This window comes from Periplaneta americana, chromosome 7 (assembly GCF_040183065.1).
Source record: "Periplaneta americana isolate PAMFEO1 chromosome 7, P.americana_PAMFEO1_priV1, whole genome shotgun sequence".
In the NCBI taxonomy this organism is placed as follows: domain Eukaryota; kingdom Metazoa; phylum Arthropoda; class Insecta; order Blattodea; family Blattidae; genus Periplaneta; species Periplaneta americana.
The window spans coordinates 8,836,055-8,862,488 of record NC_091123.1 but is presented as its reverse complement, the minus strand read 5'-3'; the positions used below and the strand labels follow the sequence as shown (position 1 = coordinate 8,862,488).

At 36.5% G+C, this 26,434-nt stretch overlaps 1 protein-coding gene across 4 annotated transcripts; it reads right to left on the bottom strand.

Moving 5' to 3' along the window:
* Positions 1-4: 4 nt before the first annotated feature.
* LOC138702874 (putative uncharacterized protein DDB_G0271606) lies at positions 5-25,833 on the bottom strand. Of its 4 annotated transcripts, none has more exons than XM_069830240.1 (4): positions 25,713-25,822; positions 23,847-24,368; positions 4,902-5,270; positions 5-2,867 (listed from the first exon to the last, which is right to left on the bottom strand). In XM_069830240.1, exons 1-4 carry the CDS (start codon positions 25,713-25,715, stop codon positions 2,331-2,333), a joined length of 1,431 nt encoding a protein of 476 aa, XP_069686341.1. In that variant the 5' UTR covers positions 25,716-25,822; the 3' UTR covers positions 5-2,330. The 4 variants fall into 4 exon arrangements, with proteins under 4 accessions (XP_069686341.1, XP_069686342.1, XP_069686343.1 ...); XM_069830241.1 differs by lacking the exon at positions 25,713-25,822 and adding an exon at positions 25,519-25,704; XM_069830242.1 differs by lacking the exon at positions 25,713-25,822 and adding an exon at positions 25,397-25,462.
* Positions 25,834-26,434: the final 601 nt, after the last annotated feature.

Here is a 26,434-nt window from a genome sequence, read left to right as displayed (position 1 = left end):
AGAGTGACAGTTCTGCACAAAAGTAATGCATATGGTCACATTTCTTTATTCTTTTAAGATATAAATATACAACATCCCAACAATTTACCAATGATATTATATTATGCGCCCTTCTGCAGTCTTCCCCAATTTTAAAACCATGAAATAATCCACTGCTGTGGAGTAACGGTTAGCAAGTCTGGTCGTGAAACAAGCGGGCGCGGGTTCAAAACCTGGTTGGGATTTTTTCCGGGGGTTTCCCTCCACCAATTGAAGCAGAATTTCTGGAAAACTTGCGGCATTGGACCTCGGGCTCATTTCTCCATCATTAATTCACACATCATTATCATTATCATCATCCATACAATAGCCCGTGTTAAGTTCACAGTGCAGCATGCTGTATTTGTACAATAGCGCGTCCGTTCAGCTATGCAATCATTCACAGAATAGGAGTGGTAAACACAATAAGCCTCAGACTGCAGTGTAAGTCTTTTGGTCTCTCCTCTGTAAAAAAAAAAAAATAAAATGCAACAGTTTAGTAATATGTTTCATTATGATTTTAAAACATCAGTGATTCCAGCTGATCAGGAATGAAGAGAAATTTGGAGACTTTTCTTGGAGTTAAAGAACTTAACAGATCGACAGTTCGTATGATAAAGGACAATAAAAGTTGCCTGCATGATCAGTATTAAACAGAAAATGAAATCGAACAAGTCACATTTTAACACAGGAAAGACTCCCTCTTGTATTTGAAGTTAACTAGTCCAGATAAACGGAACCATGCTTCAGCATTGAAAGTCATATCTATGAGCCTATAACGTAGTCATTCATGCACTGTAGAAATCAGTTGTAATACCTCATTCTCCTGCGAAAATCTCTCAGACTTGAAGAGTGCACCTCAGTAATCTGTTGTGTTAGACTGATGAATCAGTTATGTCAATGTATCTATACAACATACGGGTAAGGCTGCTGAATGCTCACATGTTATATTTTCACATTTTGATTCTACACAAAATTTACTTCTCAGTCAAACTCCAAAACTGTGGTTTCGAATCTACATACATTTAAATAGAGAAATTACAAAATCACAGCACAAATAGACATGTCAAGGACCTTCCTACCTACCTACCTATCTATCAGTAAACTTTCTGAAATGCTACAAGGGCTCATACTCCCTTTTATCACATGAATGCCGAGCCTTATTTTTCCTAGAGCCGAAGTGTCCAGAGTGTGACACAATGCCAGAGTTTATGTATAGCACAAAAAAAATAATTGATTAAATGGCGATCTTACTCGTGTTAATTGTGTAAGCATGTGCGGCTTACAGCAGTTTCGGTGTTTCTTCACACCATCCTCAGAGCCTACTAGATCTCAGCGTCATCTCGAACTTCGCTGCCTGTTGTGTGGGTGCGTTCGATTGTTGAAAAGTGTTGAAATGTGGTGTCAAATAGTGTGTGTGTTCTGAAATTGATCTGTGTGTTGAGAATTTGATTAGGGTGTGTTTTAGTGTGTCTGTATATTTCATATTGTTCTAGTGTGTTGCGTTTTTGGGTTGTATGTGTGGGATTTCCACGTCTGTATTTATGTTATTGTATGTGTGGTTAGCATTAGTTATGTGTTCGGCATATGTAGATGTATTGTGTCCTCTGGTTATTGCTTTAATGTGTTCTTTGTATCGAGTTTGGAATGATCTGCCTGTCTGTCCAATGTACTATAGTTAAGACTGGTTCTATTGTTGTGAACTAGATGGCATCTGTAGATATATTACTGATTTATTATGAATATGATTTGGTGATGAATAAAGCCAGTGATATTCAGGCATGTTGTAGCCCGAATTTCCTGATATTTGCCTTACGGTTGAGGGAAAACCCTGAAAAACCTCACCAGGAAATTCAACCCGACCGGAAATCGAACCTGGGCCCTCTGCGTAAGAGACCAGCATGCTGATCCCTATATCATATAGGTGGTCATTTATGATTTCATGAGATATACTGGCAAGATGTCAGTGTCTAGTAACAAACTCAGTTAGAGGAAGGGGAAGAATTCAGAGAGGGAGGAAAGGATGGGAAGAGAGGGAGGAATAAGAGTGATGAGGGAGAACGGACTCTTTTCGTGAATTCGCAGAATTACCAAACAACACACAGATTATTGTAGAAAACATTTCTTCATTCCAGTGTACATAGAGATTTGTGTACTTGTAATCTACCAATGTTTCGAACGAACTTTATGCAACAGTCTTCCTGGTAGCACATGAAGTCACAGAATATGCACTCCATTTAGTACCTGCAAGTGCCAGGTAGGATGCACTTGGGGCTCGAACTCAGACTTCTCACTCCAGCTTTTCGTACCCATCAAAAATTCTTGATAACCATCTGCAGGTATTGAGCTACAGCGGTTTTACCTCTCAGAATCGCGACCTCAAGTGAGGTGTGGTTATACTTGTTACGAGAATAACAGCTGGCTCCATAACACACCAGCAGCTGCACCACAGACAAGGCACCGGACTCTGCTGCATAATGAAGAGGAGAGGACTCATATCTAGCAGTACACATGTTGACATCTGCTCCAGCAAACAGCAGTGCATCACACACAGCCTCATGGCCTTTGAGAGCTGCTCGGTGCAAGGGAGTGACTTTGTCTGATGTTCTTGCATTAACATTAGCACGCAATGCCAGTAACACCCGCACAGTCTCTGTATGGCCACCCTCAGCTGCATGGTGCAATGGCGTGAAACCAGATTCATCACATATGTTTACTTTGACTCCTGCAGAGGCAAGATGCTGCACAGCCGCAGTGTTGCCAGACTTCGCTGCTTCTATTAACTTCAAGTTGTTTGTTCCTCTGACTGACTGCAGGAACTGTTTAACATCAGCTGATGGCTCTGGGATCTGAAACATCAACACGTCATGGTTTGGTGACTGTACACCTGTTTAGTTTTCCTGCAAAACAAATTTGTGCATGAAAAATGTGTCAGCAATACGTTTTCGAAGTGTGATTATGGTGGGAGACATCTGGCGGACTTGAGGGAAACCATAACATACAGGAATTCCCAGCCATTTCAAGAGTAGCAAGATGGTGAGGCGAATACGAGAGTTTTCAGTGTGGAGGAGAGACTTATGGCTTCCATGTGTGCTCATAAATGCCAAATACTGAAAAACCATGAGTAAAGATTGGAATAATTCTCGGCCACGAATTTAACAGATTAAAAAAAAAAATACAACAAATATCTGGGGGGGAGGGAACAACAGTTGACCCTGTCAAATGTTTTTTAACTCGCAACAAACTGTGAACTTTGGACTTATCACAAAGACCTCGCAAACTGAAGGAAAATTACGAAAAACGTTCGCATAATTGAGTGTTTTCAGGATTTTTTTATTTTTCCAATTTATTTCGAAGTTCTACAGTATGAAGAGGGCATATTTGTCGATGTTCACCAATAATAATAATAATAATAATAATAATAATAATAATAATAATAATAATAATAATAATAATAATAATAGTCGACCTGGTTGGCAAGTTGGTATAGCGCTGGCCTTCTATGCCTAAGGTTGCGGGTTCGATCCCGGGCCAGGTCGATGGCATTTAAGTGTGCTTAAATGCGACAGGCTCATGTCAGTAGATTTACTGGCATGTAAAAGAACTCCTGCGGGACAAAATTCCGGCACATCCGGCGACACTGATATAACTTCTGCAGTTGCGAGCGTCGTTAAATAAAACATAACATTTATAATAATAATAATAATGCTTTATTTTATCTGACTAGAATTTAGGCTACCTATTAAGCCTTCAATTCCACTCAACCAAAAATAAGAAAATGTAATTATACAAAATAAGTACAAAACTCATTAGCAATTTTATCACTTATGACTTCAGAATGTCAGCTCCGAATCTACAACTATCGAATGAAAATAATCGATTATCGAAAAACGTTAGTGAAATTGCGTATTTTTTCCGGATTATTTCCTTTTGCAATATTTCGAAGTTTCTCAGGATAAGGAGGATGTATTTATCAATGTTCATTAGCACTCTACCAACCACCTAATGAAAACAATAAATCAAGCTCTAATGTTAATAAATTTCATTTTCTCTCTAATGTAACGGTAATTATATGTAAGTCTTGTTGATAATATTTTCTGACATGGCCCCCATCTTTGAAGTCATCGATTTTCACATTTCAAGGTACCACTTTCCATACTTTCAAGTCATCGAAAATTACAATCATTAACCTTAAGTAACAGCATGCAGGACTGCAGGGCTGGTTTGGTAAGGCGCCACCGAGCAGAGATAACTTGTTGAAGTGGGAGAGAAAGGCTTTCAGCACGTAATGTGTTAAAGATGCGAAGGGAAGTGGGAGATCCTTCACTGGGCGACAAACTGGTGCTGCCATCAACGATTCAGTGGATCATTTGCTGATGAAACCAACAAGTTGTAAGTGCCGCAATTACCAATGTGCGACCACATGAAGAAAGACTTGAAAATGAAATCTTTTTTTCGCCCTGTGACTATCTTTGACTTAACACACAAGTGCATGGCAATGACTGCATAATGTTACTCATGGTTTTTCTGGTATGTGGCCACTCTTGGACCTACGCGGAAGCCACAAGTCTCTCCTCCACATTGAAAACTCTCGTATTCGCCTCGCCATCTTGCACTCTTGGAATGGCTGAGAATTTCCTTGTGATATGGTTTCCTTCAAGTTCGCCAGATGTCTCCCACCATGATCATACCTAGAAATACGTCCGTCAGATGTCATATGAGTAACGATGACACATTTTTCATGCACAGATTTGTTCTACAGAAAAAATAAACAGGTGTAGTGGGACTTTTCGCCCACTCTATACATTGACACTTAGTCCTGACAATGACAGATTATCAAAGTTCTATGCTGTACTCATTGCTCTCAGCTGCCATGGCTGCACCTGTTTTGCACCACGGGTCTCCTGCTGCTGCACCTGCGACTCAGCTTCTGTGCGGCGGGCCTGTTCCTGCTGCACCTGCGCCTCGAGTTCTGCACAGCGGGTCTGTTGCTGTTGCAACTGGACCTCCAACTCAGCACAGCGCTGCTCCAGATCTTGTTTTAGTTGCTTCTCCCTGGACAGGGCCTCATTCCCCTCCTTGAGGAAGGACTCACATTTCCTGCAATCCTGCTCCCTGCTCTGTGAAAGAAGGTGGCTCAGGAACTCTTTCAGAATGCGCACTTCCTTCACAAGGGGCAGCAGAGTGACCATTTGACCCTCGATTGTCTCCATCCTCTCCTGCAGTTGCATTGCTGGTTTGGGTTTAGCCATCTACAGTAACAAAAAGGAAATATCCATTCAAGCAACCGATAGTTGTATAATAAGCTGATGACTAATAATGAATTATATAAATTATTATATAACGAGCCTGACTTTGTGAAATATGTAAAAATTAATAGACTAATATTTTGATATTTGTTATTAGACTACCCTGTGTTGGATATATCGTATATATGGATAAAAACAGGATCACCACGAAAATTTATAATGCATAACCTCTATTAAACAGGAAAATTGGAAAGCCTGAATTAAAATCGGAAGACAGTGTTATTCAGGACATCAAGACACTAGAAATTAGGAATCGGAAGAAACAAGCTGAGGATATAGATACCTGACGAGCGCTTCTGGAGAAGGTAAAAGCCCAGCATGGGCTGTCGAGCAAATGATGATGAAGACGATGATGACTGATTATTCCATTCTGACAACAATGTACTGTTAAATAAAGTACATAAAAATTCAGGGTCTAAAAATTTAATTTCCATAACTCATAAAGATGACAAAGACAGTAAGACGATTTTCAATTTTCTTTCAACTTAGTTCCATAAGTTTCATTCCAGTCATTGTACTTAATGGATTCTTTTTTTTACAAGAAAGTAATTAAGAATACAAGAGCAATATAAGGTAAATTTGTTCTAAAACATATATTTTTATACAAACAGATAAAAACATGCTGGAAATAGGGCATATACTGGTATTGAAATTTTCACCTAAAATATTATCTTTTGTTAATGAGTAAAATGTACAGTCTTATATCAACTTTTCAAACAACAGTTTTACTACAAATCTTATATCAAAAGAAATCACTAGTTTTATACAAGAAATTAGTACATTATATGCTGACACAATAAAAGAATTTGTACTACAATGGATACAAGTCATTCCCAAGTTTTTGGAAATTAAAGAGCTGACGAATTCGTAAAAAGAAAACGGCGGGGGGATCTAATAACTGAAAAAGAAGTACCTTACAATAGCATTAAAATTAGTCTGAAAAGAGCTCTGACAGAAGTCCACCAGAATGAACTAGTCATGAGGAAACTCCAAAAGCCATGGAATGGAATTTGACCTGAACCATATTGCCTCTTGTGTGCCATGTAAGTAGAAATGGACAGAGAACATCTACAATTACTTCAACATGAGGAAATGTTCATACAGGGGTCCTGCAAGGATATATATTAGGGCCTGTTCTTTTTATAATTTTTATAAATAATGATCTTGGGCCCCTTAATAAAAGGAACAAGTTATCCTATACCATTTGCGATGACTCAAGTATCAAAATTGCGACAACTTTGCTGCATTAAAATATAAAACAGAAACAATATTCTCCTTAAAATTTATGACTGGTTTACAACCAATTAAACATTAATAAAACTAACTTAATTCAATTTAAAACTACTTCAAATTTAATCTCTGAAATATTAGACACAACTATCAACAATAGACCTCTATACAAACATCAACAACCAAATTTCTTGGCTTGTACTGTATATTAATAATAGAAAAATCATATTAAAGAAATAACCCCCAAACTTAGCTCAGCTTTCTTCGCAATTAGGTTATTCATTACAACAATTTCTAAATAGCAGTACCAGTATCTTAAAGACAATATATTTTGCCTATTTTCATTCCATTATATCCTATGGAATAATATTTTGGGGAAATTATGCAGACAGTAAAAATATATTCTTTTTAAAAAAAGAGCAATTAGAATAATAGTTGGAGCAAAGGCTAGAAAATCGTGTAGATATATTTTTTTTTTTTTCAATTAGAGATTCTAGCCTTAACAAATCAGTACATATACTCTTTAATAAATTTCCTCTTATGTAATAAAAAAAAATTTTCCAACTAACTCAGCCATACAGAGCATAAATACCCGCAGAAGGAATGATTTTCATATGCCATCATCAAATTTATCCTGCTATCAAAAGGGAGAACGTTACATGGCAATAAAAATTATCAACAGTCTTCCTGAAGATATTAAGAATCATAGCCAAAACTCTGCATTATTTAAAGTAAAACTAAAAAATTACTTAATATCTCATACTTTCTATTCTGTAGATGAATTCTTGATATTTCACAGTACCGTGTAAATATTTTAATACTATTAAATACCTACAGAAATACAGACATGTCATCAGAATGCCTCGTTCTAGAATTCCACGCCAAATTTTAAATTACCATCCTGTGGGCAAGAGATCCTTGGGCAAACCGTTCAAGCATTGGCAAGAGACTGTAATGGGCCACTAGGCCCAATAGATGCAAGAATGATGATGATGATGATGATGATGATTAAATGGTATAATAATTATGTTACTGTTATTAAGGTACGGTATTAAATCTGTATATATTTCATATTTGCATTTATGTTAAACGTAAGAATTAGACATGTTCTTTATTTTATGCTATAAAGCAACTGTAAGAATATTATGGAATGAATAAATCTATCTACAAAAATGTCAGCCCTGAAATCTACCTATGAAACTGATTGCTATTGAAAAGCCAGAGAGATAATGAGAGGATGACATGTAAATATCAATAACCTATGTGATGCCCTTAGAAAAGAAAAATATCTATTTTTCAGTCTGTTAGAACTTGCAACATTGCAGAAGAAAATATTCACTATATTCCATATTTGACCACAAATTATAAAATTTCATCTCACCTAGTTTCACACTAACTCAGTGTCATTTGTACCTCACTTGATCTTATACGAAATAAATAATTATTTAAATTATTATTTATACTTTTAGTAGCGACTGATGATTACAAAATGCCGAACAAGTAATTTCATTGATACGTCTGTGTTCTGAAAAAGACTTTTAAGTAGGTCTAATTTTAGCACAAATCTTATATGAACAAAGAGTTATTTCGGACCAAGCATGGGTCTGCGAACTGAAGTACTGTATCTTATTTTTCATTTCAGTCCATAATTGAACTGTGAATTGTAGAGACCCCACAAGTCACAATATTTCTCAAATTCAATTTTTCATGTGGTTGTAATATTCATACAACATTTCACAGCGGCAATAAGTTACAGTGAAATGCAGGAACATCACAAATTCAGGGCATGAGGAATTTTTTCAAAAACTAAAGAAAAAATTCACTTTGCTTGTCTTTGTTTTTTACAGATTGAAAGGAATTTTAATATTTCGGAATATGTATGATTAGAACTTTCTTGTGTTAAATTTTAACATACCTTGTTAACATGTTTCGACCTATTTTCGGTCATCTTCAGAGATGACCGAAAATAGGTCGAAACATGTTAATAAGGTACGTTAAAATTTAACACAAGAAAGTTCTAATCATACATATTCCGAAGTGATACAGTGTTAAAAGTTGTGTAATCAAGATGTAGAACTTTAATAATTAAATACACTATTCACATAATTTTGCATATGCATAGATATAGCCTAATAGCATTCAAGAATCTACAAGACGGATTCATAATTTGATTCCACTGTGCATTTCGAAACGAATGAGGAACAGGCAGAAGTAGATAAGGAAAAAAAAAAAAAAAAAAGAATATGTACAATCCCACCATTCTCTATTACCTCCAAAACTACAGACTAAAAGAGCTTGAAGTAATTGGAAGTCTAGTTGGAGCAAGAGGTACCGCTACTCTCTTAATGAAAAATGTGTTTAAGAGGCTTGGAATACCTACAGCTATTATTCCCATTGTAACCTTAGCTGCATTGGAAGGTTCAAATGCTCCATTAAAGCATCACCTATATTCGAAATGGAACTAAGTTCATTAGCACTCTTTACTTTTTCGTAATACTTATCTCTCTCTAAAACTGGTATATTTATATTAATCTAAAAATGTATTTGCAGCTCTGTATTTCTAGAAGTTTCATTTTTCAAAACAAAAACAATGATTCAATGAACTTGTAAACATATTTATAAGCTCAAGTACTCTTTGTCCCTTGTGGCAGCTCACAAATGGTGAGAAGATTTATAAATTTCTAATTCTGAAGACTCTGGCTATGGAAACAATTGAGACAAGATACCCACATAATGAATCGAAGAGATGGATCCCTTATATTACATTCAAGAGAAGCAGGAGCTGCAAGAATATGTCCTCTCTTTCCATTTTACCATTCTGTATCGAATATACAGCACATTTTAAGAGATATTACTGTTATTTATATGTATATATTTGCAAAACCTCTTATATACCAGTAGATTAAATAAATCCCAAAATGTTGTCATATCAGATTCAAATGGAGCCATACAAGCTATAATTTCGAAAGTCTACAAAAGGGGCTAACATTCAGAATTGTAAGAAAATGATATATTACATAACTAAACTACAGAAAAAAATTAAGTTTACAATGCATTCCTTCTCATTGTCATATAAAAGGAAATGAAACAGCAGACTTTTTGGCTAAAAGGAACACTGAAATTTTACAATAATGTAGAGGCGGAGTTTATTTTGTAAAAAACCATTCAAAAATAAATTGAGATCTGTTGAAAAACAATAAAATTAGGATGGAGCAAAAGATAAAACCTGCGAAATGTTATTGACTAGCCCCAGATAATCCCTTAAGGGCCATGTAAATTTGCTGTTGCGATGTTCAGGTTGATAACAGGTCATGATTGTTTGGCAAGTCACCTGCAAAGGACAGTAATTTCCCAAACATCCGCCTGTGTATTGTGAGATGCAAATGAAGAACTGAACATGGAACACATCAAAAGATGCATAGCATTGCTACAAGAAGATGATATCATACAAAATATTGGAGTGCAAGATGGCGAATGGCTTCGTTGTCAAATGCCTTGGCATTAGACAAAATCAACTTTGAGCATTTTAAATATTAATGGAGCCAGCAAGCTCTGTTTCTTTCAGAGGTCTCACTGCAACAAATAGTAACAGAATTCCAAATTTGTTTCGAACCTCTGTAAGTCTTGCAGTTATTATGTGTGAAGATGTTTAAAAAAAAACAGCGTCAATTAATGCTCATCTTCTTAAAGACAGAAATATGTAGTAGTTTTATATAGATATGTATATTAGCTAGAGATCATTAAGTGGGAATATGATTCTCATTCAATGCATTAAAGAAAGAAAGAAAAAATGAGTAAATAAAACGAAGTATAGGTGCATTGCTTAGAAAATATTTAAAAACAAACACTGATGCACGTGTTGGAAATGAAGTTAACAGATTGGTCTCACGTTGTTAGTTCATCCAGTGCCTCATGGAATGTTGTTATGCCACTGTGTAAGAAAGATGTTGAGTATATTCCTGCTTCAGTTTTATCTAACCTATCCAACAAGAAGACATTTTATGTTGTTCTGAACTAGTATTTTTTTTTTTTTTTTACTTGTTTCAAATTTGTTTTCAATTCTGAATGTTTGTATTTTTGTTTACTTATATACATTATGTTCTGGTAATAAAACTTTCCTACTAAAGTGTTTTTTTTTTTACAACTAACAGTGGATGAACAGTTTATAAATAAATATAAGGCATTCACAAGTCACTTTAAGCTTTAAAGCATTATAAATGTTATAATGTTTTAGATAAAATCATAATTTAAACTACAACTGGAACTTGGACTTGCCTACCTCATTGCAGTTGGCAACATTTCAAAGCACCCCGCTGCCCCCTCTCTGTTCCAGCACTTGTCTATCAGCTGCCTACACAGCGAATAGGGATTATAAAGAATGGACACTTCGCGTCGGTACCTTTGATGTATCAGGACTGATTTCAATGACCTTCAAGCCAGCTAGAGCGTGAGATTCTGTTTTCTCCCAAGAGTTGGCGCTGACATCACACCAGCTAGCAGTCGGCACAGTGGAAATATAACACACATAATTAATACATATGGGTACATTACGTACTCAAATAAAATAACTTGGCTCCATAAAATAATAAATCCGTCATTAACTGTAATGTCTAGACTCTAAAGTTCCTTTATAATGAGAGTTGAGACGTTGACCCCAACAACAATTAAAATATGTAATGATTTGATGACGCTGAAAATGGAAAAACAAAACTCTTATAAGAAGTAAAACCATATACCTATATTATATTATATACAAATATTAAACGAATCTGATACTTAATTTTATAATGTATTATATTATTTTATAATATAATTTATTATATCTGAAATATAAAAAAAATATTATTACAACTAGTTCGTCACTGAGAAATAAGGAAAAGCTGTTAACTTGAATTTATTTGAAGCGAAGCGTCACTGGATTATGCAATAAGGTAGGCGATGTTTGAATCCTGTGTCTCAACTCTATTCACAATTATTATCTTAGCCTATGCTCGATTACACTAACCTCTAGCGCTTGCAAGTATAACTAAACGCTGGCGCACAGAGAAATAAAACACAGGAAAATTCGCTCAGTGTCCATTCTTTATAATCCCTATTCACTGGCCTACAAGATCTTGCTAACTCTGTAGACTGTGTGGTGCAGACTGGTGTTCAACATTTTTGTTTGGAAATTGTGATTTCCTTATCAGTATAATATTTCACGCATAGTCTGCACATTGTCAGTGCTTGTGAATGAACTGTCATTTGGAAGTGGCAGTACTGTGTTTACACAAACACACAGAATCCAGTAAAAAGAAAAACCAGCAATTCGGTAGAAAACGTTGGTCAATATGACGGACATCAATATCATCGAGAATCAGTGACAGGTTAGGTTTGGTTTGTTGAGGTTTTTGGTGTCGTGCATATAGCCTATGGTTTTGTTAAGTAGGTATACCAAAAGCCTACACAAACCAAATCTAACCTGTCATTGATCCTCGATGATGTCTGCCATATCGATCAACATTTTCTACCGAATTACCGAAAAAACAAAGTATACGCTGTATCAGGGATACACTAGCACGTACACTACGTCACCCAGTTTCGGAAATGAAGCTACAGTTGTATTGATTTTAATGTTTTATTTTTGTTCGGTTTACAAATGGACAGTACGGGTCTATGATAAGGGAAGTAATTAATGAAGGGCATGCAATATATTTTCTCTTCATATGAAGCGACATTCCAAAATTAGTCCCAGTTCACAACAAATTTTTTCACTATGGTTCACTCAAAGTGTATATCGTATGTTTCTATTATCACTTTAATATTGCAGAACTCGCGATTACAAATCAAACAATTATAACTGCCCTAGTTGCCGCGATATTACTGAGAGAGGACATGCAGCATGCCTAATTTTATACGGTATGCAACTTTCAGCGTCCTCATGCCTGTAGCGAGAGGAGGTGGCGTCATTGGGCGTGGTCACACAGGTTACATTGGTCCATGGCCTAACTACTAATAATAATATTAGAATTCGGCTGTAGCTCATAGAATTGCTACGTTTCAGTGTTGCGCATATTCATTCTGCACATAAAGTTAGGTGCAATAATAAGCTTATAATTGCAATAGAAATCTGGGTTCCAAAATATAGGGAAAAGAAAACAGAAACTAGCGACCAGGAAGTTCAGGTGATTTGTACTGTATTTTTGGTCTAGGGAAAATACTCCTCTTTTACGATTTGATAAGCACAGGAACGCCATTTCGTAGTGCTTTAGCAATAACATCTTTAGCAAGACTTCTGGCTTCTGCTGCATTCAAACAATTATAAAATACGATAATTTTGTCCAGGGAGCATCGTCTCACCCAGATGGGGGGTAAGCTCGAAAAAAAAAAAAATCCAACAAAGCCATCAGCCCAAGCGGGAATCGAACCCGCGCCCGAGCGCAACTCAGGATCGGTAGGTAAGGGTCTTAGCCAACTGAAGTACGCCGGTGGAAATTATGTTTTCTTAACTATACCTACCTATATAGTCAAATAAAACGATGCCTACAAGAATACTCGAGATATGCATACGTAGTCTACAATTCACACATATTTCAGTCTGTTACAAACTACCTGCTTAACTTTAAGGTTTCAATAATTAAATGTTCAGTATCCAATACTACCTCAACAATGGATTTGATTGTAGATGTCTTAAAAATGTTGTCTTCTTGGATTTTCTTTGAAGTGTTTCAAAGAACTACTTTTGCGAACCGAAATTAGGATCACATGCCTATTTGTTATGGCCTTGGGCACGTCACTAGTGTCGCCAACGCACAGGAAGTATAATTCCCTATACACTGGTGTCGCCAATCAGCTTCTGAAAATCCGCTAAAGTGCAGAAGTCGGTTGCAAAATGTAACAAGATATTATTTTGCAGCTGCGTTGTAAGGGTTAAAAAGATCACAAATTTCTACATCAGCAATATAAATCTGATCAATTTTACCGGTTAAACTAAACCCTAGATCATATACGGTATACATGGATATAATTATGCTATATATTTGATCTAGAGTTCATACCTGCCGTGCTGTGGCACCGTAAAGAGCACTGTACAGGACAACTTGGCCACTGTATGTTCTCTTTCTATAAGTCGTTGGGTATTCCATACAGTGTCGCCAACAGTTACTCGATCATCTCCGCCATATTTAAACATTACAGATTTATTAACATTAAAATCTACATTACCGGTAGTCAAGATTACTTACACAATAATTTACTCAAATAACATTTTTTTCATTATGGTTTATTTAACGACGCTCGCAACTGCAGAGGTTATATCAGCGTCGCCAGTGTGCTGGAATTTTATTCTGCAGAAGTTCTTTCACATGCTAGTAAATCTGCTGACATGATTTTATTTTACTTTATTTTAATAGGTTATTTTACAACGCTTTATCATGCTGACATGAGCCTGTCGCATTTAATAAATGCCATCGACCTGAGCCGGGATCGAACACGCACCTCGAGCACAGAAGGCCAGCGCTATACCGACTACAGTAGCGTGCAAATTAATCCGAACAACGTAATTACTTATGCAAAAACACTCAAACGGGATAAAAAAAAAAAAAAAAGGATCTAAGACATACCTCAGTAATATATGTGGCCTCCCTTGTTCCTAATAACAGCTCTGAGACGATTTGGCATGGATTCCACTAATTTCCCACAAATATTCTTCATTTCTTCATCGCGAAACCATACACCAATGAGGGCAGAAATCATCTTCTCCTTTGTAGAACAATCCATTTTTTGCATTCTCCTTTTGCAAATTGACCACAAGTTCTCAATGGGGTTGATGTCGGGTGAGTTGCCTGGCCAGGGAAGTACCTGAATATTCTTCTTGTTGAAGAATTCTGTAGTTTTTCGAGACGTATGGCATGGTGCCAGGTCTTGTTGGAACACACCTCTGCCATCCGGAAATGATTTTTGCAGCTGGGGTACGATTCTGGTTTCCAATAAGTGAATATATTTGTCAGAATTCATCATTCCCTTGATAGGTATTAATGCTCCAGGCCCTTCATGTGTAAAACAACCCCAAAACATTACTTTAGGGGGCGTATTTGGGTGCTTGTTGGAGATGAGCTGCTGTTATTTTTTCGGATCCTTTCCATACGTAAGAAACACGGTGGCCGTGGACCTCAAAATGAGACTCATCGGAAAAAAGTACATTCTTCCAGTCATTCACTGTCCAGTGTTGATGTAATTTTGCCCACATTAAGCGTTTTTTGCACATAACAGGGGTTAGCAGTTGCTTCTTAATAGGCTTACGAGCCCTTCGTCCAGCTTCCAAAAGCCTATGCCGCACTGTTGTGACGTGAATATTCGCCCCAGTGGTAGCCATTAACTCGCGGGTTAAGTCGACAGCAGTTAGTCTAGGATTTAATTTACTTTTCCTGACAATTAAACGATCATCTGCAGGTGAAGTCTTCCTTTTCCGGCCACAGTTTCCTTTTTTCTGGGGTGTGATGGATCCAGTTTCCCTGTATCGTTTTATGATCGAATTAACAGTAGGCAAACCGATGTGACATTCTGCAGCAATTTGCCTCCGTGTCATAGAAGAATGCTGTGCTAATGTTATAATTTTAGACTGTTTTCGTGGAGTTGTATCCATTTGTGAAGACGACAGAATGTACACAGGATTGCAGTATTAAGTCTTCAACACAACTGAAATGCTTATAAGTACAAAACGACAGGCAAAATGTCACATATTATAAAAAAATAATGACAGACCTTCAACAATGAAATTACACGTACTACAGATGTCAATTAAAGCGGTATGAGCAGCTGTGAGGCCAACAATGACAGAAAATGTAAAAATATGTCGTGTTCGGATTAATTTGCACGCTACTGTATGCTATCGAGGCCGACTCAAATAACATGTTAATAAAATAGGTACCGGTACATCATATTTACGATGTTGATATGGATATGGTTGTCTCTCACAACAATATTCGGTTCTGCTGGTCCTTCACATTCCTGTATTCATATTTACGATATGCAATGCACCTATAAACTATGAACTACAATTAATTTTGGAATTCACCATTCATACACAAGATATTCTCTCGCTCTCTTGCTGCTGATAGTGCTTAAAGATGCTTTAGGATAAACTTTAAAGGAGGTGACGGTATGAAACTAATATGAGTGATTACAGGAAGGGTGGTTGCGATAATTTCAAGAGAATTAATAATTAAAAACTTAAAAATCGAATAGGATATAACATAGGACCTATTTAAAAATACTTTATAAACTACAAATCTTTTAAAATGCAACATACCAGCAACTTAAAAATTACACTAGCAGAAAGTTATTCATATCATATCGATACATTTCTTTAATAGAACCAGTGGCGGCTCGTGAACTTGTGGATTGGGAGAGCTGCATTAGATTTTGGTACATACAAATTTCACTTCTTGATACCATTACTAATAAGTATAGGACAAAAATAAATGCAATACATATCGAAAAACCAAAACTTCCTGACTTAGCTGGGAGATGTCTGTTGCATCATTTGCTAATCGCTAAAAAAACTAATACCGTCGGTTTCAGTCTGAATTTCAGATCGGCAGACACTCAACTTGCAATCTACCAGTGCATTCTGAATTGTCTTAGAATTACCTTTCAACAGTGGCATGTTCCAAATGATTTTTGAAAGGCTCATTTAGATTACTCGCGAACTGTAGCAACCCACGAAATACACCAGGGTTCTTCGAATCATTTTTTCATCATGTCCCCTAAGCGGAAGTTCATATTGGCCACAAAATTTGATACAATCAATATTTTTTTTAAATAATTTTACCATTTTTTCTCACTTCTTGATTATGTTTGAGAATGTTTGTTCTGTTCGTTTCACTTAATTGCACTGCAATATTAGTTTTGCCTAACACAGCCAATGAAACAAAATTTTCAGGTGAGACTGCGAAGATTCGTGCATTTTGCTTTTTAGGGGCAAATGTCCTAAATGTGTCACGCCACTCCTAGTTCATGCAGCATCACCACCGAAGAGGAGGCAAAGAAATCAAAATACAGATTTTTTTGTTCACATCCACGTAACCACAAATGCTTAGCGTAAATTTCATTGTTATACTTCCTTACATATATGCACTATTTCGGCTGGATGAAGCTTGAGTAAGATTTAAGTCGGGTAACGGACGACCCTTTAATTTCACTTCATTACATCAATCTTCTCCGCAAGGGAAAGTTAGAAAAATAAAATTAATATTCTGTAATTCACACACACTCATGCCTGCAAATTTGCACTGGTTAAGTTACGGTACTAAGACGTCACACCAAAGCAACACTCAGATATACTGATGGTCAACAATTTTCTTAAACTGGAAAAGAAGTCTCTTTCGTATTTTACGTGCTATATCAAGAGGATTCTACTCGTGCAATCATTTTGAGTTAAGGCAAATATTAGGTTCTGCTGGAGGCTGGATATATACTTAATAATAAGGGAAAAGAGAATATTAATTTCGTTATATTAACTCGATAAGATTCTACAACAATAAGTATGTGAAAAGAAAATAAAAATGTTGTCATTAAGTTTCAAGGGAATAGAGAATCCATTTGATGCAGCATTACAATAGCGATGTGGGATGAGAGGAAAGATCCCTTGTGGCCTGGCTCTGCAAGCCACTGCAGCGAAATACGGGTTTTAAACAGCGGCAGTTTCTCTCTGCTTCCCTTCACCTCTCTACCCCCTGACCGTGCAAGAGATACTCACTATGAGCTGTCCCACCTTGCAGATCCCAGGACGTCTTTGAATGCAGTGTCAATTCCAATACAGTCGACGCGCAAAAAGATTATGCATAGGATAATAGTACATATTCCCGGCCAGATGAAATATAAAGCAATTTACCAATAAAAACTGTAACAATTCTTCTACAAATTAAAATAAATATTATTTTTATTTTCCTGTCAAAGCAGGGAGTGCTGCAGCTCCGCGGCTCTTATGGACGAGCCGCCCCTGAATAGAACGTTTCAGAACTAAGTTGACAAAAACAAATTCAACTAAAATAAATAATGTATGAAAGCAAGATAAAGACAGGCATTAAAAATAATTTTATCTGAAAATACAATAGATCTTCCTAATTCTCTTACTTTTCTCATTGTTTTTAAAAATTCGTTGTGCCATGCAACAATGTCGCCATGTTCAATTAAACATTTCTTATTGTCCTCGTTTCTGTTGTTCTGATATCCAATAGCTTTTAGTATTTTCTGCAGTGAGAAACATGAAATTTTCTATTTATAGTGTTTCGTATTTTGCGAGCTTCCAGAAAAATACCGTCTAGACTGGGTATAGGACTAAAGCCTTCTTTATATAAAGCAAGCACTGTTCGTCTCAAAACTTCCTGATTAAATATATCTATGTTGTAACAAGAGAGTCGCCAACACATTTTCTGAAGGGTTCTTAACCTTTCTCCATTTCATTTTCTTTCATGTAAGTTAACTATCTACCGCAATTTTAAGACACACTCATAGCTTTAAATGTTCTCTCCAAAACATAAGTAACAGAACTTGATTGTCTTTCATTTCTTGCATTGTCATATTCACTCTGGAAATACAACACACGACTGTCCTATCTTGATATCAGGTTGTATGTAGTGTCTTCTACCACTTATTAAACAGGAAATAATTACTAAGCACACCAATTGTCGCATTAAGTTATTTTCAAATACATGAAAATCAATTAAAAGGGCTGTTAATATCACCCCACCAGTTCTCTGAAAACAGATGTGTTCATTATTCTCAAAATTTTCGTTTTTAACTTTTCATCTGAGTCAACTTTTCAGAAAGGGCATAGCATTACCTGAAGAGCTAGAGCATAGGCATTCCACATGGTAACCCAGGTTCGAATCCTAATCGGTCTAACTGGAATTCGTTGTGGGCAAAGACTGTGCTTGGAGGTAGGTTTTTACCCTTGTTGGCCTTACCAACATTCCACTATCACTTCATTAATCATCACCATGTGATGCTACGTAGATCACCTTCCATGGTGTAATGAGGGCAATGCCTATAGTAGCAAAAATAACTACAGCTTTGGCGAATCACTCATGGATAGTGATGCTTGAGTGAATAATGCAAAGTCTAGGTACCAGCCATTGGATATACAGTATCTTACAACTTTAGAAATAGCATATATAAAAAATGCAAATTTCTTAAACAATTGACGGGTCATAATTTCTGTTAATATAGTGACGTCATTAATTACAACAGACCTTGGATGACTGAAATTATGATGTATTTAAAACAAATGCTATACTTCAGAATACCGCGAAGTACATATTTATGTACAAAGACTGTGCAAATTAAAAAAAAATTATAAAATATGTTTTTTATTGATGGTACAAGGATAGACAAATATATATAAAAAAGAGATGTCCCTTGCATAAAAATTTAATAATTCGATAACAGAATAACAACATATGCACTTACATGGTATTCTGAAGTCATTTCAAAATAAACGAATGTGGCATCATAATCAATTTATTTTTCAACGCTTGAAAAAATTATTATTCATACACAAATGGAGTAGCTAATTAATAAATGTCAGGAGTATGAAGAAAATAATTATTAATTCTAAAATACTTAACTGTGGTATTAATTTCCACATGAATCCAATTCTCTGTAATGATATATTACTACCATATTACCCATTACAAATTATTTCAAACAACTCGGCACCTTACTAACTTGTGAATCGTTTCGACTATCAATTGCATTACTGTCTCAAGACTAGGCCTCGTGGAATGAGAAAGCAATATTATGAAGTAATTAACTAGAAGGCTCAGACTTGTTAAATTTAAATGCGGGCAGTATGAAGACAGAGATGAAAACAAATATTAAACTTTTATTTCAAATAAGAAACATCCTTACAACCCAATCATGCTCACCATAACAATCAAGAACTGCATAAACGTTTCACGCAATTGTAGGGATTTCATGAATCCTGTCACTTTTTAAAAATGATTATTAAATAACACTGTATCAACTATGAGGATAACTAGGAATTGGTGATAATGGTATGAGACTGAGGATTTGTCAGAATTATCTGACATTGGTCTTATAGATGGAGAGACTCTCGAAAAAAAAAATCCAATCTGGTAATTAGCCCAAGTGTCTTGGAGCACACTTGCTAACCTCTAGACCACGTAGCTGGCTGCTTGTGTTTATGTTAACAAGATGTTTGTTCATTACCATTATATCCTACAACTTGAATAAACCTCCCATATTTGTTTCAAGAACTAAACTTCTATGGCAGATAACAAATTAAACCATTGTCTACTGCATTGAGATACTTTTGTACAATACAACATGTATTAAATATTACAAATTCTGCTCTTGAAGCTCTAAATCAATTACATGAATGGAATACATCAAATTTGATGACGCTCAATTTAAGCAAAAGTAACTACCAAATATTTTCACTTGGTAAAAAAGAAAGAGAATTCAATATCCAATACAATGGCCAACACCTTCCTAGGATTTATGAATCCAAAATTTTTTGGAGTTACTTTCGATAGTAAGTTAACATGGAGCAACCATTTTAAATACATTTCTGAAAAAGCTCGTAAAAGATTCTCCCTTCTAAAAACACTAGCAGGAAAGAAATGGGGATGCTCTAGGAATACTTTGAACACTACATATAGAATGTTTATACAGCCAGTGCTGACATACTGCGGAGAAATTTTAATTACTTCCCCTTTCGTAAACGAAATAGAATATGTTCAAAACCAAGCTGTCAGACTCATTACTGGTGGAATCAAAACAACTCCAATAGATTCTATAAGATTCCTCACTAATATTAACAGCATCAAAATGACAATAGAAGAAAAAGCACTGATTCAATATGAAAAACTTATCAGATTACCAGGAAACAATTGGCATTCATACAGTCCTCTCTGTAGATTGAAAACTCAAAAAAGTTTCATATCTATTGTTCAAGAATTAAAACAGAAAAACAATATCCCGAATTTAAAAGAAAACTTACAAATTAAACCAAACCCTTTAACTCTATTAAATATAGAATATAATCTAAATTTAACAGAAGAAATACTGAAATCAGAAGTAAATACTGAAATAATGAAACAATTGTCTTTAGAGACAATTAATATTAGGTACCCTCCACAAAACTGGTTTCATTTATACACCGACGGATCCTTGATCTCCAGAGAACAAGGTGCCGGTGCAGGTGTTGCGTGCTGTCTCTTCTCACTTTATAGATCTCTTGGATATGGAACAACAAGTTTTGATGGAGAAATCATTGCAATAAGTGAAAGTCTCAGGAATCTTCTATGCCACATCAATAAATTTAAGAATGCAGTTATATTGTCAGACTCCAAAGCAGCTATTCTATCAATAGTCTCTAAACACACACCTTCATCTCAAACAGCAGAAATAACTAAAATGCTCTCTCAATTAATATCACTCAATAAAAGAATTGCATTCCAATGGATACCATCCCATTGTGGAATCCTGGGAAACGAGAATGCGGATGCTTTAGCAAAGAAGGGCAGCACTGCTACTTACAGACCTGTTACTAAATCTACGTATTACTCTGTGAAAAGATTTATTAAATCTACATACTTAGACTTCAACAAACAAAATTTGATAACACAATCCCAAGGGAAAAAATGAAACTTTCTGCATCATAATCCACAGATAATTCCCGATTTACCACGCAAATCGTCTGTAGCTGCATTTAGATTGGCAACAGGCCATGATTGTTTGGCCAAACACCTGCATAGAATTGGAATATATCAGTCCCCTAACTGACCATTGTGCAACTCAAACCAAGAAATGGATTCGGAACATCTCAAAATCTGTGCTTCAGTGGCTGGCCATGATAATATCTTTGAAATATATTGGAGTGCAAGATGTCAAATGACTTTCTTGTCAAATGCCTGGCATTAGAAAACAACAACAATAACATGTATTAAATATTGCACCTTGAGTCGAATAATCTTCCTCGTGTAACAGGTGTGATGTTCAAAGGCTAAGGCAAGACTGCCAGAAGTTGTAAGTCTGCACATTGAAAGGTACAGTGTCTTCAGCAGTGTGAGTAGAGTCGAGTAACCTTGCTCGTGTAATTGGGTAATATGTATATGAAAGCTACACCAGGGCATCTATGTCGGAAATTTAAATTTGGAAAAATAGCGGAATTTTTTTTGGGAAGGGGCTGTAGGTCCATGGCCCATTTCTTTTAGGGCTCATCTCGACATCTGTCTTAACGTCTTAGGAAAACAAGGGAAAAGCCTTAGGAAGGATGAGTTGTCTCAATTTAAGAGATTTGTGTACTTGTGCTCTACCAAAGTTTCGAATGGACTTTGCAGTTTTCCCAATGTCATCACAAAACATGCACCTCATCCAATACCTGCAACTGGAAAGCAGGATACACTTGGGGCTAGAACTCAGGCCTCTCACTCCACGTTTTCACACCCATCACTACCAGAAAATTAAATCCCCTGCAGATATTTAGCTACAGTGCTGTGACCTCTGAGAATCGCAACCCGATGTGGGCTGTGACCAGCTCTGTCAAGGAGTAAAAATTTGGCTCCACGACACACCAGCAGCTGCACCACAGACAATGCACCAGACTCTGCTGCATAATGAACAGGATAGGACAAAAGATTAGCAGTACGCACGTTGATATCTGCTCCGGCAGACAGCAGTGCCTCGCACGCAGCCTCATGACCTCTAACAGCTGCTCGGTGCAAGGGAGTGACATTGTCTGGTGTTCTTGCATTAACATTAGCACGCAATGCCAGTAACAGCCGCACAGTCTCTGTATGGCCACCCTCAGCTGCATGGTGCAGTGCAGAGAAGCCAGATACATCGCATATATTTACATTGACTCCTGCAGAGATAAGATGCTGTATAGCTGCAGTGTTGCCAGACCTAGCCGCTTGTATAAACTTCCAGTCATTTGTGCCAGGGACTGACTGCAGGAACTGTTTAACGTCAGCTGATGGCTCTGTGATCTGAAACATCAACACGTCATGGTTTGGTGACTCTACAGAGCTGATGAAATGTTCCACTACATCTATTTATTTTTCCTGCAAAACAAATCTGTTTGAAAAATATGTTGGTGATATGTGTATGATACCTGGTGGACATATTTCGAGGTGTGATCATGTAAGAGACATCTGGCGGACTTAAGGGAAACCATAACACACCGAAATTTCCAGCCATTTCAAGAGTGCAAGATGGCGTGGCAAATACGAGAGTTTTAGTGTGGAGGACAGACTTGTAGCTTCCGTGTGGGTCCAAGAGTAGCTACATACCGTAACAACCATGAATAGAGACTGGAATAATTCGCGGCCACAAATTTAACGAATTAAAAAAAATTATACAACTTAAAATATGGGGAAACAATATTTGACTCTGTCCAAATGCTTTTGAACTTTGACAAACTATGAATTTTGGATTCACCAAATGTATATTATTGTCTTTCAGTCAGTTCATATTCTCTTTGCAACAAAGAGTGCTGCCGTGCAAAAATGTATAACAGTAAGTGTTTTAATTATTGCTTGTGTTTATTTGACAAGGCAACAATGAGTGCGGGTCTAACGTTATTTTAATGGTTATTTTTCTTTCAGTTTTCATTGCGACGTTGTTGTAGCTAGCTAAATATTTCATATCGCGACATATCAGTACAACCAAACACAAAAATGCACTTTCCAAGGCTACTGGGAAGGAGATTTCTTTGCTTTCAACAGTAATTGCAACATCGAGTCGAAAATGTCAATTTGCATTCGACTTATGTAAAGCTTTTCAAGCTGCCGAAATCCCTTTGTGGAAAGTGCAAGATTGTGGGTCTAGTGCAAGGTTTTTGTAATTGCCTTTTATTGCGTATTTTAGCTATTTATAATGCCTTTTTGCCTGCCTATTTTAGCTATTTATGATGCCTTTTTGCCTCCCTATTTTAATGATTCATAATGCCTAAACTTCCGGTCTCTGCTAATCAGTATTGTTGATATAGCACTTATGATACAGGCATGCCAAATTTCATAAGACTGATGAACATAATTAAATATCTGTCAGCTTGAGGTGGGAAACATTCCCAATCGCTGAGAATCATCCGAACAAAATCTCTATTATCTGTCACAGCAATTTTTCTGCCATTATCACAGTTCAGAGCTATGTCAAACCCCACCTATAATGCAAAGATCTGTTCTGCAGGAAAACAGGTGTAGTGAGACTTTTCGCTCACTCTGTACATACATTGAATCCCTGTTCTGGCAATGAGAGATCAGAGTCCTATGCTGTACTCACTGCTCCAAGCTCCCGTGCCTTGGCCTCAGCTTCTGCGCATCGGGTCTGCTGCTGTTGCACCTGTGCCTCAAGTTCTGCAGAGCGAGTCTGCTGTTGCTGCACCTGCATAACAAGTTCTGCGCAACGGGTCTGTTCTTGCTGCACCTGCACCTCAAGTTCTGCACAGCGGGTCTGCTGCTGCTGTACCTGCACCTCAGCTTCTGTGTGGTGGGCCTGTTCTCGCTGCACCTGTGCCTCAAGTTCTGTACAGCGGGTCTGTTGCTGCTGCAACTGTGTCTCCAATTCTGCACAGCGCTGCTCCAGATCTCGTTGTAGTTGATTCTCTTTAGACAGAGACTCATGCCCCTCCTTGAGAAAGGTCTGACATCTCCTGAAACCCTGCACGCAGCTATGTGAAATAAGTTTGTCCAGACGTTCCTTCAGAATGTGCACTTCCTCCACAAGGGGCAATAGAGTGACCACTTGCTCCTCGATTGTGTTCACCCTCTTCTGCAGTTGCATTACTGGATTGGGTTTGGCCATCTACAGGAACAAAAATGAAACACAAATACAAAATGATAATTTTATAACAAACTGAAAACTGTCTATTCCATTTTTTAATAACAATGAACTTTTAAATAAACTACATAAAAAGTTCGGGATTAAAATCTTTCATTTTTATAACTCATAAAGATGATAAAGGCGATTTTCAACTTCTTCGAGCTTAGGTTTCATAAGTTTGATTTCAAACAGTTAGTAGCGACACAAATGAGTTTTGTAAGATCTCTCCTAGGATTCACTTGTTTGCATAGAAAAATAAATGAGAATATTCGACATAGCCTACTTTAAAAACCAAGAACATCCTCAAGGAAATAAAATAATACCTACAAAAATGCCTACGACACATCAAGAGAATTAGCCACGAAAAGAATGGATACATCAGACTTTCAAAACTTACATTATCATATTATAAAGGTAAGGGAAAACGGGACTTCGGACAACCAGGTCAAGATGGACAGATCAGGAACACTTATTGCTGATTTTCCCAGGGCAGGCCGTTAAGGCTTCTAAACCTGATGTGTCCATGATATTTTTCACTTGAAGAAAAGTAATGGCTGGTATTTCTGTACTATTGTGTTACTACGTGAGGTATAAATGTATTTAGGTACGTCGTTAGCTTCTAGTCGAGTCATCTTTGCGGTTCATGTAATTCATCCCAGATGATATAACCTGATATCCTAACCTGCTTTATGTTCTATTTCTCTGAATGAAATGTATTTCGGAAAGATTTACATTTTTTCTTTGCAGACTAACTAGTTAAAGCCACATTTATTTTCTTAAAGGTAAGAAGTAAATGAAGCTCTCCTTTTCACAACAAACCTAACCTAAACTAAAGTAGGTTAGGTTGATTTAAGTTTGTTGTTTGAAAAAAGGAGAGAGATCTTTTCTTGAAAATAACCGCTGAAAATAGTATCCACCTATCCAACTTTCTAAGTCTACTGGTACACTTAGGCGACGCTGTAATTGTTTACTTTCATCAAGTATGTGTCAACACAGACACTCATTCTTACTTTTCAACACTGCGCATAATTTATGTTACACATAACGTTGCGTGTAATATAACTGGAATAGGAATCTAAGTTACAAAGTAGCGGTATTGCTCTACAAAAGTACAACTTTAAGGTACCGGTACCAGTATAAATATAATAATTATTGTTCAGAATGGATATCCTCCAATTCTAGCTCAACATATGAAATAATATGTTGTAGAAATCTGAAGTGTTACAAAAACTAGTGTCACTATTGCAAATGTAAATTAATCAACATTTCACACATTACAGAAATAACTATCGTAATAACTTAGGCCTAATTTATGACATGACCGACCATGTCACCAATGTCGCCAACTAGGTTCTTGAAAATCCGCTATAAAACTATTTATAAGTCGCTAAATTAATGTATTATTAATTTAAAAAGAGATTATTTTATGACTGTGAATTAGAAAACCTCTGAATGCCTACATTAATAATACAAATTTGATAAATTCTACCAGTTAAACTAACATTAATCTAACGAAGAAATTTTCTTATTGGCAACACTGCATAACACAGGATTATGATTTCACAGATCTCATACAAAATAAATCTACTACGACAATCTAGGACAATTTCGATGTACGGGTATTCCATACAGTGTCGCCAACAGTTACTCTATCATCTCCGCCATATTTAAATATTACAGATTTATTAACATTAAAATCTACATTACCAATAGTCAAGATTATTTATGCAATAATTTACTCAAATAACATTTTTTCATTATGGTTTATTTAACGACGCTCGCAACTGCAGAGGTTATATCAGCGTCGCTGATGTGCCGGATTTTTGTTCTGCAGTAGTCAGTGGCTGCTCCTGCATATTTCTTAAGAGGAGGAAAGAAGGCAACAGGACGAAATGACACCCTCTTGAATGAAACATGCTACAAATTAGCCAACATGCATACATGTAAGACCAGGTAGTGTTGGGGTTGGCCTTCCCTTCTGTATAGCAATAATCTGTTCTTGTAAACTGAGTTTCCTAAATTGTCCAAAATATATATTGTTTTCACTT